This window comes from Balaenoptera borealis, assembly GCF_965194805.1.
Source record: "Balaenoptera borealis genome assembly, chromosome: 19".
NCBI lineage: Eukaryota > Metazoa > Chordata > Mammalia > Artiodactyla > Balaenopteridae > Balaenoptera > Balaenoptera borealis.
In genome coordinates, this window is record NC_138878.1 from 64,703,788 (window position 1) to 64,722,286 (window position 18,499).

Sequence of the window (18,499 nt, forward strand, 5' to 3'; positions counted from 1 at the left end):
GTAAAACTCATAGAGCTGTAGAGTAGAAAGGTTGTTACCAGGGGCTGGGTGGTGGAGAAAATGGGGCGATGTTGCCCAAGGGTTAGAAACTTTCATTTGTAAAATGAGTAAGTTCTGGGGATCTCTGTGTACTATGCTGACTACGGTTGATCATAGTGTGTTACTATATACTGGAGAATTGTTGAGGGAGTAAAATTTTAGTGTTCTCACTACACAGACACAAAATGGTAACTGTGAGTTAGTGGAAGTGTAAATTACTTGATGCTGATAATTATTGTACATTGTGTACATCTGCCAAATAATCACGTTGTACAGCTTATATCTACGCCATTTTTATTCATCAATTATACCTCAGTAGTGCTTGAAAAGAAAAAGAAAGCGTGAGGTGTGTTGGGCTCACCTCCTCTAGATGGTGCTCAACCCAGGCTTCACGTTGATTTGAGTAAGGCATCTTTATATGTTTTATACCCCCTGACCAGAGGTGCCTTTTAAAGTAGCTGGGTTGGGGCCCAACATGAATAATACTTAAGGTTCCCCAGGATGTTCCAATCTGGATCCCTCACTGAGCATCGTGACTCTGGGTCCCCCCATTCCTGAGGGCTGGGATCTGGGCTGAGGCTGAGGGGCTCTGCTCTGCGTGGGGATGGATCAGGGCTGGTCTGTGACCTGAAGGGGGTCGTCGGGTCCAGCTGAGGTGCCCACTGCTGCTGTGTACGTGAGGGCCTCACCAGGAGGGGAGCCTGATCTGAAGGAAAGTGTGGGGAAACTCACTGGTTGGTCTCTGTGTGGGAGTTTACTGTCCTGAGGCCCTCCTGGGACAGTGGGCAGCAGGGGACTGTCTGTTCCACATGCTGAGGTCTTCCCTGTGTGTGTGGTGGTGACTCAGGAAGGGGGTGTGTTGATTCTAAGCATTAAACAGCTTGTTTTCAACTTTGAAGATCGACCTCTAAAGGCTCACATGGTCTGAGGAAGAAGCCCATAAGAAGAGGAGGAAGAGGAAAGAGAAGGAGTAAGAAATGGCTCTTTCTCAGGTGAAGTCATGTTCTCAGTTGATTCTTCAGTGTATCTGTCCTGAAATTCCCTTCTTTGGACACGCTGATCCTCTCTGACTCTGAGGTGTTGTTCCTGACACCTGTGCATTCGTCCTTACCTAGTGCCGTCCCTCAGTACGTGTTTATAATTGTTATATCTTCTTGGAGAATTGACCCTTTTATGATTACGTAATGTCCTTTGTCTCTTATGTCAGATTTTCTGTTTACTTTGTCCGATATTGTGCAGTCACTCTTGCTGTCTGTGGGGTGGGATGTCTTTTTCCTTCCTTTTGCTGTTTGCCTTTCCTGTCCTTAGATGTGTCTTTCGCTCTAGCTCTCTGTTTTCCCCCTGTTACTTCCTCTAGTGGTCCCTGCTCAGGCACCCTGTACCGTGGTGAACGGCAGGAGCCCTGGCCAGCCCCCTTCACGCCACTGTAACTCCAGCGGGAATGCATCGACCCTTTCCTTCTGATCATGACATTGGTGAAACGTTCTTTCTTAATAACAATATATTTTTTCCATATTCCTTTTTGTTATGTTTTATAATTCTCCCAGAAACTTTTTACTTTACCATTGTGAGAATTTTATTCTTAATCTGTTAAAATAACGTATAATAGTAATAACTTTTCTAATTTTTAAAAAAAATTTTTCTAATTTTGAATCAATGTTTTATTAGTGGAAAAACAAAGAAACCCTTTTTGGCCTTTGTTAATGCCTATCTGTATAAATTCAAATGGACAGATTTATATTTATATTTTTGAATATAGTTATTGAAATTGGAGTTAAAGTATTCTCATTTTTTTTTTAATGTCTGTACTATTTTCTTTTTTAGCAGACTACTATAGAATCATGTTGAGAAGCTCAGTTTAGTACAGTTTGTACATTTTCATTTCTGTAAGAAATATCCTGAAATACACGTGAATAGATATGATAATGAAAAAATAGTCTGAAAATCTGTCAGGAGACCACTCTCGTTCCAGTTAATTTATCACTGACGTGTGTATACGTGCATGGATGTGCAAGTCCATGGTTTAGATAAAAGACATCATGATTTTAAATCTATAGATATCTTTTTGCAGTTCATATTATATCTTTAATATATTCCCTGGCCTTGAACTTTTTCTACAGTATCATGTTCATGGTTTAAATCGTAATAAGATTACTAACGTTTTGTGTGTATGTGTGCGTGTACATGTATATAATGAACTTTTAGGCTGTTCCATGTTGTTTACCTTGAACTTCTTTAAAGTTTTCTCAGGTAATCATCTGTCAGTGAAGTTTTAATGCTCTATGTGTTACTTAACTCTGTGATTTTTAAGCTTCAGTTCCAGAGCCCAACCATGGTATAGCCCAACCAAGTTCATGTGCTTACTGTATGATTCCTTAGATTCCTGAACTCAGTCGAGTTTTTCAGAGTGTCTCTGACACAGTTTTCTCCTCTGTAAATTGGGAAAAGATCTTTCTTTAATGAGCTTTGATGTTGCTAACAAGTTAATACATGTAAAACATTTAGAGTAATGCATAGTATGTAGGAAGTGTTCATATAATGTTCCTCTTTGCTGCTGTTATCGTCATCATAATTGGAGGTTTTGAGCTTTCTTTATAAAGCCACTGTGGACTCTGTCATCTCTGAAGACACCACTCATGCTCCTCCACATCCAGGAGGAGGATTATCCCCCAGTGTATAGAACATAATATCTAACACTTCCACATGCACAGCCCGGTGTTGAATTTTTATTTGTTTGTATTTCATGTATTGCCCACAAAAATGAGAAGGGTAAATCTATTTGAAGGATATTGTAATCTCTATGACAAAGCATAAGAAGTTAAAATTAGACACCCAATTAGCTTCAAATACCTTTCCATGGATCTGTCAGAATACATACTTCAATCTAATTGATCTTTTACCTCTACTCATTTTGTATGGAAATAAGAACTCTCCTCATGTCCTCTTGGTGAAATGTTTTTTTATTTAAGGGACAGTTGACATTGAATGATGTGGTCATCGAATTCTCTCCAGAAGAGTGGGAATGCCTGGACCCTGCTCAGAGGGCCTTGTACAGGGACGTGATGTTGGAGACCTGCAGGAACCTGCTCTCTGTGGGTGAGGATAACTTCCCTCCAAAGGTCGGGAGGGTATCTTTGCATTTTCCCCTGTTTCCCTTTTGGAATCCCCTGCCTTGGTTAACTGAGCTCAAAGCCATGTTGACTGAGGCATGAAAAGCTTCTTGATTTAGCATCAGGAGTTTAAACATGCCCTTTCTTCAGATGATCTGGCCACTTCGCAGTACACCAGGAGTTTTTTAAGTGATTAAGTGTGTCTAATGCCCAAGCAGAAACTTTTAAAATATTTCATTCCCTGTGCTCTACCTCTGTGCTTTTGATTCAGTACCTATTGGAAGAGAGTTAGACGTCTGCATATTTCATTGTTCCCTCTGCATTGAGAAGGAGGCACGCGGTGGATGAGTTTCTGAAATATGTTTCCAGACCCACTGCAGCATTAGTAGTGTTTGGGAAACTCTACCAAATGGGAGAGTTGTTTGCGAAAACAGAAATCTATTCGTTGTCAAGTCTGAGAGGAAATTTTTCTTCTCCCTTAGTTATCACTCGGTCCCTCAACATGTAAAATGTATTCTTTCCCCCTCCAGTGGTGTGGGAGCTCCACCAAAGACAAAGGCAAAGTCTTTATCATGATATACAGCACTCGGCTATCTGGCCCCTGTGAACTTGTTGCTGCTTGATTTTGAGGAGCGTAAACAGGGTTGTTTTAAAGGGGTCTGTTGCTCCCTCAGCTCTCCTTTTGGACTTGATTCCCTTGGATGCTCCGTTCTCAGTCCATATAGATCAGAGCTGATGCCTCCAGACTCCAGCCCCTGAGCCTTTCTGGGTTCCACCCCCATCTTGTGTTCTTTGAAGACCTAATCAGGAGATGGGAAAACACTGGCTGCTCTTTCATTCCATCTGGCACCTCAGAACCTGCAAGGAGCTGTCTCAAGCCCTGTCTGCTTGTTTTGCTACCTCAGCCATTTACTCCTTTGACTAATATCTCCCCATTCTGCTACCAGAGTTTGGTAACAGCTGTTCTACTCTAAGTTGCTCTTAGTATGCCCCTTTTTTAAATTTTACTTTATTTATGTGTTTATTTTTTTGTTGGCTGCACTGGGTCTTCATTGTGGCGCGCAGGCTTCTCTAGTTGTGGCGGGCAGGCTCCAGAGCTCGCGGGCGCAGTTGAGGCAGCGCTTGGGCTTATTTGCCTCTTGGCATGTGGGATCTTAGTTCCCCAGCCAGGGAGCGGACCCGCGTCCCTTGCAATGGAAGGCGAATTCTTAACCACTGGACCACCAGGGAAGTCCCAACATGCCTCTTTTTAAAAAAATATATTTTGCACATAAATGGGATCATTCAGTATTATTTTTTCTCTGAATAATTTTACTGAGTATATACCCTCATTGTCCATCTGTGCTGTTAAAAATAGCTGGATTTTTTTCTTCTTTATGTGTAAATGAAATTGCATTCTGTGTATCTCCCAGATTTGTTCCCCATCCATCTGTTGGACAGTTAGGTTGTTTCAATGCCTGGGCCATTGTGATTACTGCTGTTATGCACGTGGGAGTGCAGGTATCTTTTTTTTTTTTTAATAAATTTATTTACTTTATTTATTTTTGGCTGCGTTGGGTCTTTGTTGCTGCGCGTGGGCTTTCCCTAGTTGCGGCGAGCAGGGGCTACTCTTCCTTGTGGTGCGCGGGCTTCTCATTGCGGTGGCTTCTCTTGTTGCAGAGCACGGGCTCTAGGCGCGTGGGCTTCAGTAGTTGTGGCTCGCGGGCTGTAGAGCGCAGGCTTGGTAGTTCCGGCGCACGGGCCTAGTTGCTCTGCGGCATGTGGGATCTTCCTGGACCAGGGCTCGAACCCATGTCCCCTCCATTGGCAGGTGGATTCTTAACCACTGCACCACCAGGGAAGTCCTCTTCTTTTCTTTTAACCTCATTATTTTTAGTTGCCTCGTACAGTTTTATTCACACATATATGCAATCACAAGCTATGATACCCCATGTTTATTATTCCCTCTCCTCCACTCAGTCCTGGTATCAGTCCTGGTCTTTCTTTACATGGTCTCTCTCTCTCTCTCTCTCTCTCTCTCTCTTTTTGTATTATTTATTTATTTATTTTTGGCCACACCCCGTAGCATGTGGGATCTTAGTTCCCTGACCTGAGATGGAACCCGCACCCCCTGCTTTGGAAGCGCAGAGTCTTAACCACTGGACCGCCAGGGAAGTCCGTTTACATTGTCTCTTGATGTGGTTAGAATCACTGTCGTTTGGTCACGTATTTAAGTTGTTCTCCTGATCTCCCCAGTTTCCACAGCACTTCATCATCCATCCCTCCACCTTCCTCATTACTCACACTGTAAAAATGATTCCCTTTCATCCATTGAAAAACTTTTTCAGTAGATGACCTAAATCAAAATGTGCAGCTGTGATGACTCAGAAACCATTTCCAGCAGGGATGCTTGAATAGCAGTATTAGTTACACAGCTCACTTCTTCTTGCATCTCCCTTAAGATTTCCTTTTTAAACTTCTGGTCTTGGTATATTTACTGTTAGTTGGTATGTGCTTTGTGGTCACAGTGGAAAATACCCGTTTTTGAGAGCTAATGTAAGTTTTTCCATTTGAATGTTTTTGTCACGGTGTTTGAAACGATGCTACGCTGAACTTAATTTGAATTACGTGTAATCACTCTTTCTGTAGTGAAGAATCCTATTCTTTACTGTTCTTCAAAAATTTAACATCATGGTTGAAAAGTTTCATAACTCTGATAAAAGTGTTACTTTTGTTTAATATCATATATTCAACATGAAACATTTATTCATGCAGTGTAATGAATAGGAAATGTATGGTTCTTTATATCTTGTAGATATTTCTCATATACACGTGATAAGGAAATTACAACTAAAATCAAACATTGATAGAGGAGGAGTATTCCAAACAGTGATTTTGAGAAGACATGAAATCCAGGAAATCAAGCCTTTTTACCTCTCGGAAATACAGGAGAATATCTTTGACTTTGGATTTCAGTGGAGACATGATGAAAGAAATTACAGAAATATCCCTACATCCCATAACCAAAATGTCACTGATAGAAGAAGTCAACATGGTGGAAGGGATGCGGGAAACAACCATATTGGAAATAGACTTGTGTTAAGCCTTCAGGATGAACTGCATATGTTTAAAAGTAAACAGAAAATTGATGATTTTAATAAAGCTAATAAGAGTATCAACAGTACTTCCTCATTTTCACCAGTTGAAGGAATTTCTCCTCCTGTCCAAACCAACATTTCTAATATATATTTTATGCATCCTTCAATACTGACACAAGACCAGAGCCCACACAGGGAAATACCTTGCAAATGTAATGAGTATGGCAAAACGTTTCATCAGGGCTCAAATCTCAGGAGTCATCAGAGAATCCATATAGGAGAGAAATTACATAAATGTGATGTATGTGACAAGGTCTTTAGCCGAAATTCAGATCTTGTAATTCATCAAAGAATTCATACTGGAGAGAAACCTTACAAATGTAATGAGTGTGGCAAGGTCTTTAGTACAAAAGGAAAGCTTTCAGTTCATCAGAGAATTCATACTGGAGAGAAACCTTACAAATGTAATGAGTGTGGTAAAACCTTTAATCAGAGATCAATCCTCACTCGACATTGGATAATCCATACAGGAGAGAAATTACATAAATGTGATGTATGTGACAAGGTCTTTAGTCAAAATTCAGACCTTGTAATTCATCAAAGAGTTCATACTGGAGAGAAACCTTACGAATGTAATGAGTGTGGCAAGGTCTTTAGTCAGAAAAGAAAGCTTTCAGTTCATCAGAGAATTCATACTGGAGAGAAACCTTACAAATGTAATGACTGTGGTAAAACCTTTAATCAGAGCTCAACCCTCAGTCGACATCGGATAATCCATACAGGAGAGAAATTACATAAATGTGATGTGTGTGCCAAGGTCTTTAGTCAAAATCCAGACCTTGTAACTCATCAGAGAATTCATACTGTGGAGAACCCTTAAAAATGTAGTGTCTGTGGGAAAACCTTTCTTTCTTCCTCTGGCGTCAGTAGGCATGACGTAATCCATAGAGTAGCAAAACCATATAAATATGATGTATGTGACAGAGTCAGTCATCAAAATGCAGTCCTTGGACTTCATCAGGAAATTCATACTAGAGAGAAACCTTAGACATGTAATGAGTGTGTCACAGTCTTTAGTCAGAACACAAACCTTGCGAGTCATCCAACAATTCATAATAGTGAGTAATCTTACAAATGTAATGAGTGTGGCTAAAACTGCTCCTCAGGGCTCATACCTCAGTAGGCATCAGATAACCCATACAGGAGAGAAATTACACAATTGTGATGTATGTGGCAAGGTCTTTGTTTAAAATTCATACCTTGCAATTCATCGGAGAATTCATACTGAAGAGAAACCTTACAAACGTAATGTGTGTGGCAAAACTTTTCATCATGGCTCAACTCTCTGGCATCATCAAATAATCCATACAGGATCCAAACCATATAAATGTGACATGTGTGGCAGAGTCTTTAATCGAAATTCAGTCCTTGCATTCTTCTTCAGAGAATTCTTACTGGAGAGAAACCTTACAAATGTCATGAGTGTGGCAAAGTCTTTTGTGAGAAGACAACCCTTACAAGGCATCAAGAAATTCATATTGCAGAGAAACCTTACAAATGTAATGCGTGTGCCAAGGTCTTTAGTCAAAACCTCCAACTTCGAATTCATTGGAAAATACATAATGGAGCAAATTACAAGAGTAATAAATAAAAAAAAAAGAGTAATGATTGTGGCAAAGTGTTTAGTCAAAATGCAAACCTTGTACGTCATCAGAGAATTCATAATGGTGAGAAGGCTTACAAATGCAATGAGCGTGGCAAGGTCTTTCGTCAGAGTTCAACCCTTTCAAGTCTTCGGAGAATTCATAATGGTGAGCAGTCTTAGACATGTAATGAGCATGTCAAATTCTTCAGTGTGCTTTCAAGCCTGACTTAATGCCATCAGGCAATCCATATAGGTGAGAGACTTTAATAATGTAGTGATGTGACAAGGCTTTTAGCAGGTGTCCCCATCTTATGCTTTATTAGAAATTTCATTCCTGATTGAAACCAGTAATTGTAATTATTGTGGCCTGGCCTTTTGACAAGGAATGTATTCACCAAAGAATTCATTCTGGAGATTACCTCATGAATGTATGAATGTGAAAAACCTTCACTCGGGGCTCACATCCTACTTATCATCAGACAGTCCATACTGAACAGAACATTACAGCATTACTCTACCTTGGGAATGCTATTTTTTTAAACACTCCTTAATACCTGCTCCCCATTCTTGAGTATGCAGTATATGAATGTATTTTTTCTTGTTCTTTTATGTGTCTAAATAAACGTCATGGTATGCACCTTGATTTAGATGAAGAGAAAGTAGGAAAATAGTAATCATATGCAAAATAGAAAAATTTAAAAATCAGTATCATATTTGTCCTTTATTGTGCTCAGTGAAATAATTTTTGGGCTCTATGTTCATGAGTCTTCTCTTCAAAATGAACCACATACAATGGGGACATTTTTGTTTGGTGGATAAACTAGAAATTTCATGTATTCACCCTTAAGACATATTTTTGTTGTTGCTGGTTTGCACTTGTGACCATTCACTGGAATAGGGTGGAACCCCACACAGAATTTGGTTTGATTATTGAGACTGATATTTATATTGAAGTGTTATGAGAATGTTTGTTATATAATTCAGCTTTCTATGGGAAGGGTGGAGACTTCCAAGGTGTTCAAAAAATGGTTTAAGAGAACAGGGAATGGTCAATGGCTTCTTGTGTTAAGGAGATCACTTGATGAGATTTGAATTTTCAGTTTGTATCAAAGGAGGGAGTCCTCAGGTTTTTTGTTGTTGTTGTTGTTTTTAAATTAGTTTGCCCACATAGGTAGAATAGGAAGAGGTTGTCCTGCTGCCTAAAGCTGTCAGTAGTCAAACGTCATAAAATGGATTCAGACTGTTGAACAAAACAGCGAATGTTTACTCTTGAAACTCCTGATTTCTTGATTAGGAAACAATACAGTTTTCTTCATGCTAATAATTTATTACATTTCTTTACCTGTGGCACACGTATGTTCCATTGTGCAATATGGTTTTTGAAAATGCTTGTAAAACACTTTAAATAAATTGCCCAAGGTGTTTTTACCCTAGGCTAATAAAAATTAATGTTTGGACAAGGAATTATATCCAGTCTCCTGGCATAAACCATAATGGAAAAGAATATAAAAAAGAGTGTAGGCTTCCCTGGTGGCGCAGTGGTTGAGAATCTGCCTGCCAATGCAGGGTACATGGGTTCGAGCCCTGGTCTGGGAAGATCCCACATGCCGCGGAGCAACTAGGCCCGTGAGCCACAACTACTGAGCCTGCGCGTCTGGAGCCTGTGCTCCGCAACAGGAGAGGCCGCGACAGTGAGAGGCCCGCGCACCGCAATGAAGAGTGGCCCCCGCTCACTGCAACTAGAGAAAGCCCTTGCACAGAAACGAAGACCCAACACAGCCATAAATAAATAAATAAATTTAAGAAATTCTCCCCTCAATAAAAACAAACAAACAAAAAAAACCAAAAAAAAAAAACCCACAATCAAAATGTGAAGATTTTAAACAGAAATAGAATGTTTGTCTATACTCATTAAAAAAAAAAAAAAAGAGTGTATATATGTGTATAATTGAGTCACTTTGCTGTACAGCAGAAACTAACAGAACGTTGTAAATCAACTATACTTCAGTAAAAAAATTAATGTTTGGAAATGTTTACCAGATAATATATGTAAGCAGTTTTTTAGAAGAGCAGTTATCCATAGGGTATCAAAATTTTATTCTGCAGTGTTTTTACTAAATGTCTTGTTGTTTTATAATTTTACCTTTAAACCAGTGATTACCTTTGAGCTAATATTTGTACAGGTGTGAAGTTTAAATGGAGTTTTCTCCCCCATTGTGAACATGTTATTGATTACTACCAGTTTTTGAAAATCCTTCATTCATTGAATTGCCTTGGTACCTTAGTCAAAAATCTGTTGGAAGTACAGTGGCCCTTGAACAGTGCAGTGAGTTAGAGGTGTTGAGTCCCGAGTAGTCAAAAATCCATGTATAACTTAATATTGGCTGTCCATATCCGTGGTTCTGCATCCTTGGATTCAACTGAGTTGTGACCTTGTAGTACTGTGATAGTGTGTTTTGGGAAACATGCATGTATAAGTGAATCCACACAGCTTAAACCCGTGTTGTTCAAGGGTACACTGTACTCCTGTGGGGCTGTTTCTGGTTTCCTCATTCTGTTCTGTTGGTCTATGTGTCTGTCACTCGAGAAATCCCACACAGTCTTGATTACTGTCACTGTATTATAAATCTTATCGTGTGGAGTGATTCCAACCACTTCAGTATTTTTCAGATATATCAGCTCTTCTATTTCTTTTGCCTTTCCATATTTATTTTAGAAAAATCTTGTTTGTATCTTCAAAAATTTTGTTTGGAAATGCGTTAAACCTGTATGTCAGTTTGAGGTGATTTGTCATCATTTCTACGTTGTGTCTTACCTTCAATGAATATGGTATGTTTCTCTAGCAATTCATTGACTGTGGTATGTTTCTCTAAAATGACCTAAATGAAATGTCATCTTTGATTTCTTTCAGACTACTGTAGTTTTCCATATAAAAGTCCATGTTTTGTTAGATTTACACATTTTTCTTCTAGTTTTACTTTTCTGAGCATTTAAAGAAGATATTACATTTTTTATTTCAGTATTCATTTGTAAATTGCTACTGTATAAAATTTCAATAAATTTTTGAGTGGGGTACTTGTATCCTGACACCTTGCATTGTATACTTTTTCTAGAAATTTCTGTAGATTCTTTTGATTTTCCATATACATCATTTCTTTAAAATTTCTATTTCTGCTGTAACAACTTACCACAAACTAAATGCCTTAAATCAACATAGATTTATGCTCTTGTTTTTCTGGAGGGCAGAGGTACAAAATGAATCCAAAACATTGTGAGTCTGACTCCATTTTTGAGGTCTGACTACAGACACCTTTAAGACTCGGTACAAGCTCTTCCTCTTCTGTGCATGTTATCAGGGCAGGCTGATAATAAAGCCTGAGCGCTCCATCCCTTGGCAGGACTTGTAGGTTCACACCACAAGCAAATACCATCACCACAGCCCAGTCTTGTATCCACCGTAACGCAAGAACATCACCATTCTCTGCTTTCTCTAGCCATTTTGGGAACAACTTGGTCCACCCTGGTCTCCCCAGAAAGCCCTCCAAACTAAACTTTGTGTGGGGTTCCATCTTTTTCCAGCAGAAAAAGCAAAAGTACAGGGACTTCCCTGGTGGCGCAGTGGTTAGGAATCTGCCTGCCAATGCAGGGGACACGGGTTCGAGCCCTGGTCCAGGAAGATCCCACATGCCGCAGAGCAACTGGGCCCGTGAGCCACAGCCACTGAGCCTGCGCTCTAGAGCCCACAAGCCTCAACTACTGAAGCCTGCGTGCCTAGAGCCGGAGCTCTGCAACAAGAGAAGCAACCGCAGTGAGAAGCCTGCGCACCGCAACGAAGAGTAGCCCCCACTCAGCAACTAGAGAAAGCCACACAGCAGTGAAGACCCATCGCAGCCAAAAATAAATAAATAAATTCATTAATAAAAAAAAAAAAGCAAAAGTACAAATTAACAACAAATAGGGCTTCCCTGGTGGCTCAGTGGTTAAGAATCCGCCTGCCAGTGTAGGGGACATGGGTTCGAGCCCTGGTCTGGGAAGATCCCACATTCCGCAGAACAACTAATCCCGTGCACCTGAACTACTGAGCCTGTGCTCTAAAGCCTGCGAGCCACAACTACTAAGCCTGTGCACCACAACTACTGAAGCCCGCGTGCCTAGAGCCAATGCTCCACAACAAGAGAAGCCACCACAATGAGAAGCCCGTGCGCAGCAAGGAAGACCCAACACAGTCAAAAATAAATAAATAAATGTATTTTTTTTTAAAACCTAAAAAAAAACCCAACAAATATTTTGGAGAGTGCATACGTGAAATTTCTAGTTTATAAATCCCATTGTGTTTGTTCATTCTTAGAGGAAACTCATGAACCTTGATCTTTTCCAGTTATTTCTCTGAGCACTGCAAGCACAAATGATAGATTGTGTCCTTTTAATCCTTATTTATGAAATGTTCTTTTATTTCCTCATAGTTTTTATATGCTTACTATATTTCTGTTTTCATTTCATGTAGATATGCAAACCATGGGTCTAACTTCAGCACTAAAAAAAACGTGTAGAAATATAATCTTGTGTATATTCAGGTAAGGAGAGGCAGTTTGTAGGGAGCTTGAATCTGAAGTTCCAGTGACTTGATATTTTCATAGTAGCCCCAGAAATAATCAGGGGTACACTTTGGAGTTCATAAGTCAAATGCAGATTATGAACATATATTTCCAAAGTTGAACGTCGTTTTGTATATAACGTGGAAAGAAATTGTTTAGATGCCCCTCAACCTAGAGAGCCTAACGATGTATTATGTATTATGAAGTGCCCCAAAGAGGTGGGATACACTGGGGTCAATAGAAAGCTTATGACTCATTCAGGATTGTAAAGGAAAGATTACATTACATTACATTAATTTTTGAATCCCTTACAAGCATGCTTTACTCTAGTTCCTTTCATTAAACTTCTGTAACACTGTGTCTTCAGTGTTTAGAAATAATACTAATTTTCATTAATAAATGATATACAACAGCTATTCCTTTTTAAGAGGACAGAAGAACATTGTTCCCCTCCATTTTTTCTACCATCATGATACTCATGAAAACTTCATTCTCTCAGTGTCCAGTTGTACTGTGTTTCACGATCATCTGGTAGAGTAACTCTTTCCTATAATCATCAGCAATAGCCCTCAGTCATAGCAAATCTAGAGAAGGGGCAATGACCACAAAAACCACTATATTTTAGATAATAGTTTTATATCTATACTCTGCCCCTCCCCATGCTGTCAAGTTTATTTATAACATTGCACCTTAAAATGAGTGTCCTAGTTTTTCACAGTAAGCTGGATATGAATAAATCCCACCTAATGAAGTAGGTCCTTTCATCTTACCCATCCCTTCCCTAAGACCATCATGGTGATAAAAGAATAGCAAGTAACGAAAGAATAACAGCAGATTTCAAACTTCAGGTTATAGGTCGTTAATAAGAATACACCGTTTTCAAGAAACTTCAAATAATTGAATAAAAACATTTAATAATATGCAGATAATTAGGTTTTTCCACAGGTATCCTTGCTTCATTGATAGATACCATCTCATGAGTTGTTTTTTTTTTATACAGCAGGTTCTTATTAGTCGTCCATTTTATACATATTAGTGTATACATGTCAATCCCAATCTCCCAATTCATCACACCACCAACCCCACCCCACCACCACTTTCCCCCCTTGGTGTCCATACATTTGTTTTCTACATCTCTGTCTCTATCTCTGCCCTGCAAATGGGTTCATCTGTACCATTTTTCTAGGTTCCACATATATGCGTTAATATACGGTATTTGTTTTTCTCTTTTTGACTGACTTCACTCTGTATGACAGTCTCTAGTTTTTGTTTTTTTTTTTAAGTAGCCTTTCTTTTTTTTCTTCCTGTTGTTCCATGCTGCTTGCAGGATCTTAGTTCCCTGACCAGGGATTGAACCCAGGCAATGGCAGTGAAATGCCGAGTCCTATCTGATCTTGGTTGATCTTCATAAGTAATGAACCTAGTTCCCCTGAGTGTAAATTTTCTTATCGTTAAGTCCATTGAGAGCGTTGTTTGAACATTTATCTCCATTACATTTGTCATTTCTGTCTAGTATGAATTCTTCGTGGTGTGTGCTGAGGTAATTGCTGAAAGACCTTGACTCACTTGTACTGTTTCCATATTATATGAATACTTTCATGACCACAAAACTGTGTATTGTTTACAAAGTTGATCACACTCATTACATTTGTCAAATTTCTGGAAAGAATTCTGTTATGTTCCAGAAGGCTTAAAATTTGGATCAGCTTTGCCATATATTTGTGTGTTTTTTCTCAAAAATGTATATTCTGATACCAAGTGAGGTATGAGCCCTGGTTCCTGGCTTTGCCACATACATTAGTTTTATATGGTATCTCTCCACAATGGAGTTTGTTTTTATTTTAAAAAAAATTTTTTTGTTTTTTTGGCCATACTGCATGGTCTGTGGGATCTTAGTTCCCCAACCGGGTATTGAACCTGGGCCCTCAGCAGTGAAAGCCCGAGTCCTAATCACTGGACTGCCAGGGAATTCCCTCTTTTTATTTTTAATTGGAATGTAAGTGATGTACAATATAATGTTTCAGGTGCACTATACACTTTTTAAAAAAATTTTATTTATTTATTTATTTTTTGCTGTGTTGGGTCTTCGTTTCTGTGCGAGGGCTTTCTCTGGTTGTGGCAAGCGGGGGCCACTCTTCATCACGGTGCGCGGGCCTCTCACTATCACGGCCTCTGTTGTTGCGGAGCACACACTCCAGAAGCGCAGGCTCAGTAGTTGTGGCTCACGGGCCTGGTTGCTCCGCGGCATGTGGGATCTTCCCAGACCACGGCTTGAACCCGTGTCCCCTGCATTGGCAGGCAGATTCTCAACCACTGCGCCACCAGGGAAGCCCTACACTTTTAATATTTGTATACATTATGAAATGATCACCACAATGAGTCTAGTAGCCTTCTTGTCCCCAAACAAATTATGATGTTATTGACCATATTCTTTATGCTGTATATTACATCACTGTGACCTATCTATTGTGCAGTTTTAAATGTGACCCTCTTAACTTTTTTTTCTTTTGGCCGTACCGCCTGGCATGTGGGATCTTAGTTCCCTGACCAGAGATCTAAACCGAACCCCCTGCAGTGGAAGCGCGGAGTCTTAGCCGCTGGACCACCAGGGAAGTCCCTGAAATAATGCCCCTCTTATCTCACCCCTTTACCCCTTTCTCGAAATCATATGTTTGTTTTACCAGTCTCTCTTCACTGTATTTCACTTTTTTTAAAAAAATGCCATATATAAGTGAAACCATGTGGTATTTGTTTTTGTCTGACTTTTTTCACTTAGCATAGTACGTTCTAGAGCCATCTATGTTGTTGCAAATGGCAACATTTCTGAGCAATATTGCATTCTATATATATACACACCACATTTTCATGATCAGTTTGTCCATCAGTGGTGCTCAGTGCAGTCTTCACATTAGATGGATGAGGCATTTTGTAAATACATGTGTGCCGCCTGACCAGAGATCCTCTTTCATGCTATCAGGGTGGGGCCCAACTTTAATGAATAATATTTAAGGATCTCCAGTATGTTCTAATCTGTGTGTACCATTGAGCATCATGACTGAGTCCCCCCATTCCTGAGGGCTGAGATCTGGGCTGAGGCTGAGGGGCTCTGCTCTGCGTGGGGAGGGATCAGGGCTGGTCTGTGACCTGCAGGGGATCGTCGGGTCCAGCTGAGGGTCTCACCAGAGAGCACAGTGACTTGCAGGAAAGTGTGGGAAAACTACCTTGCTGGTCTCTGTGTAAGAGTTTACTGTGTTCAATCCTTCCTGCCCTGCTAAGGTTCCCACCGTTGTATGGTGGAGTCTGAAACAAAGGGTTGTGAGAAAACACACAGGTTGTCAAGTTGGGGGAGGAAAACATTAGTAGCATAAGGCTTCAGAAGCTATTTTGTTCATTTCTGGCTTTTTGGTTGGTTTGGTCAGTTCAGAAAGTGTTTCACAAAGAGGCAATTTTAGAATTTTGTTCCTGTTTGGAAGCTTCCAGGTACCCGTGAAAATAAATATACTGTTCGTCTTGTTTAATTTTAGAACTGCAGTCTTCAAATTTAGTCTAAAGGAAAACGAGTCTGGGGAGATGGAATGATACTCATAATGGCCACTGTAATTCTGGATTAATTTTAGTTTGTTCAGCCCACTTGGTAAAAATGTGCATGTGTAGCGTTCATCCTTTTGATGCAGGAAGGAAGACCCCTTCCAGGACCCAAGAGTGGGCCCTTGTCTAACACTCAGAAATGAATTGTCCTTGGAGACACACGTACTGACAAAGCAGAAGACTTTATTGGGAAGGGGCGCCTGGGTGAAGAGCAGCAGGGTAAGGGAACCCAGGAGAACGGCTCTGTCACGTGGCTCGCAGTCTCAGGTTGATGGTCATGGGGTTAGTTTCCGGGTTGTCTCTTGCCAGTCATCTTGTTTGGTCCATTTTTGGTCTGACTCAGGGTCCTTCCTGGGGTGCCTTTTCTGTGTCAGATCTTAGTTCCTGTTTTAACCTTTTGCCTTTAAGTCACCATGGCTCAGGCCTTTGTCCTCCTTCAGTTCTAGGCTCTGAGAGGGCCCCACCATCCCCTCCAGCCAGTCTCTGTCACATTCACCAGGGTTTATTGCCTCCGTATCAACCCCCCTCATCAGAAATGCCTTTCTCCATTGATCATTTGGAGTCTTTCCCCTTTTCCGTTCGTTGAAGGGCGCAGCGTGTTTCTCTTCCTCCCAGGATGGGAGGAAAAGATGTAGGAAGTCCTAAAAAGCCCTACAGAACTGGTGTCCTCGTGCAGTGTCCTGAGCTGTCCCCATGGTTAGTGTGCCGTGTCACTGCCCCGCTGTAGCCCCCAGGTGTTCCAGGCTGTGCCCATCCAGGGGCCAGGCACCACCTTGGACAAGAGCCTTGATTTAACAGTAGCTCATCTGCTCAGAGTCAGGGATAGTGATTTCACTGTTCTGAGGGTGCAGATGTTGGGAACCTAAGGGGGCATGTAGGAGGCCCCCCCCCCCCAATGAGCTAGGGTATCTTTTAATTACCTGTGAGTGGGGAGAACAGGAGATAAAAACCCTGGGAACCATCTGTCTTGGAGATTTCCTCACTATACTCAAATGCCCTTGTAACTGGACTTCATAACAACCCCAGTTGCTGGTCAGTTCTCCCAGGAGGGCCAACTTCTTAACCTTCATACTGAATGGCCAGGGTCCTTTAGGTGGCAGCTTGTGTGTATTCCTGTTGTGATGGCTTCACTGAGAGGTCCTTGTGTCTTTCAGCCTTGTTTGCCCATGAGTGGTTGGGAACAGGTAGAAAATTGGGGAAATCGGAGGGAAACCTGTAGGGCTCTGCAGCAGAGACATGGCCGCAAGTCGGGGCATCAAGATGTGTGCACCTGTCCCTTGTGGGCTCAAAGGGTGTGTGGAGCTGTTGGCGAAGGGTGTCTCACTTCTGGCTGGAGCACCTGGAATTAGGTTTATGGATAGATGTGGAGTGCGTTGCATGGTTTGAGGTGCCATAGTGTCTTAGCTCAGGTTCCCTGGGACCTAGCTGCTGACACTGAGGTTTCCATTGCATTTGTTTATTCGGATAGTTCATGGTCATATCTTGGGAAAAAAGAAGGCAGTGGATTTAGGCAGAGAAAAACATTTTTTCTCCAATGTCAGATGTGTTCCCTGAGCTGAGCCTGCAGGAATCCTTCAGTGCAGGAGGATGGGTGCCTTGTCCTCAGGCAATGGAGCTAGAGGGTGCCCTACCGCATCCACTCCACAAGTGACTTGTGTCAGTCTTTTGGGAGATCAAGGATCATTGTGCAAGGACACTGCTTTGGGAAAGAACTCTGGTCTTCTTATTAATTGCTGCAAGTAATAAATCCTTCCTTGTCCAGGGGGGGCCTGGGGAGGGAATCACTGTGCTATTTTTAGAGTAATACAGGGAAAAGTTCAGAGATCATTTTGTGGGTTACCTTTTGTATTTTTTAGTATTTTGTGTTGCAAATAAAGTTTCAGATGCACAGATACAAAAGATAAGAAAGAGAGAATTTGGAGTGTTTCCTTGGGAAACGGTGGGGTCTCTCTGTGGCATGTGCATCACTAGGTACATCTCTTTTATGTAGTTTTTGGAGATGACAGTGTTTGGTCTGTGGTCACTATGAATGAAAATATGGTGTTTTGCATGCAGTGTTTCCTTGGGTGTCTTCATACGTATTTTTCCCTCAGGCATGATTTATTAGAGTTTGGGATGTTTTCTGGTATTTTATAGCAGGATGAGCGGATCATTACGGGTTGCATGGAGGCTGTGTTGGACCCCATGAGAGTTTGTAAGTTCATTTGAATCCTGAGCGGAAATTATGAGTATAAACTTCAAATGGCAGAATGTTTTCATTAGAGAGGCCAGTAACTTCGTGGATGTAGGGAAATTTATTCCAAAAATCCGAGGGCCAGCAACAGTACAGTGACCTGCAGCCCAGAGGCTCATCTTTGGGAAGCTGTAGTTGCTACTTTCTTACTGCCAGGTCAGTGCTGGTTCTCCTACTGTCCTCTCCCTCCCTGTGTCAAACCTCCGAGTGTA

General features: G+C 41.0%; 1 protein-coding gene across 5 annotated transcripts in view; it reads left to right on the plus strand.

Annotated features, from left to right (window-relative positions):
- The window catches only part of LOC309616851 (zinc finger protein 836-like), a gene marked incomplete at its 3' end in the record, with an annotated part of 476,825 nt that overhangs the window by 440,369 nt on the left and 17,957 nt on the right, over positions 1 to 18,499 (plus strand). Inside the window, exons 2-3 of one of the 5 annotated variants that reach the window (XR_014237632.1) lie at positions 939 to 1,031; positions 3,009 to 18,314. Coding sequence is in view for 3 of the 5 variants with exons in the window: in XM_082368096.1 (XP_082224222.1) it covers positions 3,009 to 3,135; positions 5,944 to 7,106 (1,290 nt within the window). Of the gene's footprint in view, positions 1 to 938; positions 18,315 to 18,499 lie in introns of those variants that run through there. The other 4 variants (XM_082368089.1, XM_082368096.1, XM_082368097.1 and 1 more) reach the window with 4 other exon arrangements.